The sequence below is a fragment of the Empidonax traillii genome, unplaced genomic scaffold, assembly GCF_003031625.1.
Source record: "Empidonax traillii isolate 1590-97213 ecotype Southwest subspecies unplaced genomic scaffold, ASM303162v1 scaffold319:size813200, whole genome shotgun sequence".
NCBI classification, from domain to species: domain Eukaryota; kingdom Metazoa; phylum Chordata; class Aves; order Passeriformes; family Tyrannidae; genus Empidonax; species Empidonax traillii.
The window spans coordinates 788,362-790,539 of record NW_020955512.1 but is presented as its reverse complement, the minus strand read 5'-3'; the positions used below and the strand labels follow the sequence as shown (position 1 = coordinate 790,539).

At 51.8% G+C, this 2,178-nt stretch overlaps 1 protein-coding gene across 1 annotated transcript; it reads left to right on the top strand.

Annotated features, from left to right (window-relative positions):
* Positions 1-2,178, top strand: GPR160 (G protein-coupled receptor 160). Its single transcript, XM_027891320.1, has 2 exons — positions 1-118; positions 1,017-2,178. The coding sequence occupies exon 2, from the start codon at positions 1,071-1,073 to the stop codon at positions 2,082-2,084; it is 1,014 nt and encodes a 337-aa protein (XP_027747121.1). The 5' UTR covers positions 1-118; positions 1,017-1,070; the 3' UTR covers positions 2,085-2,178.

The window sequence follows — 2,178 nt, the reverse complement described above, 5'->3', positions numbered from 1 at the left end:
ACAAGCGCAGCGTCCGGTCCATGAAGACGAAACACGGAGGGAATGAAGGCGTTGTGTGAGACCAATCAGGTGCTGGAGGATGGACCCGAGCCGATGAGGAGCGAAGCGCTGAGCCCAGGTAGGATTGTAAACAACCGTGCTCTGACTCCAGTGTTCAGCGACTTTGACACACGTGTCTGTGTAAATCCAGCTGATAACAGAGAGCCGATTCCTCTTTACTTCAGCTCTGCTCTCGCTGAGAGCACTGACACGATCCTGCTTCTTCAGGGAAAGAGAGGAAGGCATGGAGAGCTTTGTCTGATACGTCCAGCTGATTCACACGAAGCCATCCTGTGTTCATTCTCTTTAGGAATTAACACACAGAAAAGAGTTATCATAAGGAAACTCATGGAAGTCCGAAGGGAAAAGCAGCTGTTCTGAGGTGTCTGTCATTGTAGCACTCCCACTGTTTTATGGTGAACAAAAAAGCCCAGTCACTGCTGAAGCCCGTGTGTTCTGCATTGCCTCGGAGTTCCAGGACTCTGGAAAAGGATGGGCTGCACTGCTGCTTTTTCTGTGTTCAGGATATTTCTGCAGTCACAGTTTCTCACAGGTTCTATGACCATCATGAACTGTGAGGCCACGCTGTGACATCTCTTCTACAATTTCTGTAATTGTCTAATTTCTTCAAAATGCGGAGGAGCTCTGAAACCTCTGCCCAGCTGCACAGAGAGACCTCTTTGCTTTCTGAAGGAAAGGAGCACAGTCACCTTTATTTCCTAAACCTTTCCTTGGGACAGCAACTAGAAAAGTAACTTATGCCTATGGTGATCTTGTAGCTCTCAAAAATGTAATTTAAACAACATAAAATTCAGGCATTTGTTGGCAATTTCATGATGTGTTAGTGAAGTTACTTACTCTTAGTTAAGGAGCCTGGAAAACTCAGATGTAAATTGGGTACTTGCTGTGACGGAGAATTAACTAACTGATAGAGGAACCGAGAAATAAATTTGGTTTAACTTTGTTTTTCTTTTCAGAGATGAAGCAGTGTGCCCCGTGACACTCATCTTTGCTGTTTCCACCACTGGAGGATGGCTGGCAGACTCTGTGAAAATGGTTCTGGTCAGCACCACTCCACCCACATCAACCCACCTCTTGAAACCAGCTGCCTGTTGCTCCTGATCATGCTCGGAAAAGTCTCCCTCGATTTCTTCACGCTGCACGTGAAGCCCAAAAACGTGAGAGTCAGTTTTATGGGCTGCTTTTGCGCGTCGGTGGCGCTGCTCGATCTGGCGCTGCTGCTGATCTCGTGTTTCATTTTCTGTTTGGAGGACTTTGCGCTCTGGGGGCTGCGCTTCACCCGCTACCACATCTGCCTCTTCACCCAGCTCACCTCCCTCACCTGCGGCATTCTGCACTACCCCGTGTACCTCCTCGCTGCTCTGGACCATTACACCACCATCTCCCACACGTCCCAGCTCCCCAAAAGAGGCCAGAAATTACTGTACGTGGTTGCTGTGGTGGTTCTATGGATTTCAGGGTTTTTTTGGATTCTCAAAGTTCCCGCTGTCTACGAAGAGCTGGAAATTGAGAAGAGCGTCACTCCTTACCAGTGCCCTGTCTCTGGCAGCCTGCAGAGCTACTCCATCTCGTGTGCCATGGTGCTGCTCCTGGGCACTGCTCTCCTGGCTCGCTGGAGGGAGGTGGTGACCACCCTGCTGTCTGCCAGGCTCGTCTCTGTCTCCAGTCAGCCTGCTCTGATCTTCCCCTACACGTCCAACACCACCGCCTGCTTCAAGTGGCAGCTCCTGACCAGGCTCCTCGTCTGCTTTCTTGGCACTTGGGCACCTTTGGTGGTTCTGCAGGTCCTGGTCGTGTTCCTGGGGGTGCAGATCCCGGCCTACGTGGGCATGAACGTGCCCTGGCTGTACTTCATCAACAGCTTCCTCCTGGCAGCCGTGTGCTGGTGCCGGTGCCACGAGGCCGAGCTGGCAGAGGGCACGTGGAGCTCAGACCCGTTTGTCAGCTGGAAATTCTGCTTTGTGCCGTTCGACAATGAAAGCACGGAGCCAGCTGATGAGGCGGGGGCGGTGATTGTCTGTTAACGAGCTGCGGGCTGGGAAGGCTGCAGGAAGGGCGGGCTCTGAGGTTCTGTGGCTGGGTCCTTACAGACAACGCGGGGAAACAGCTCCAGAAACA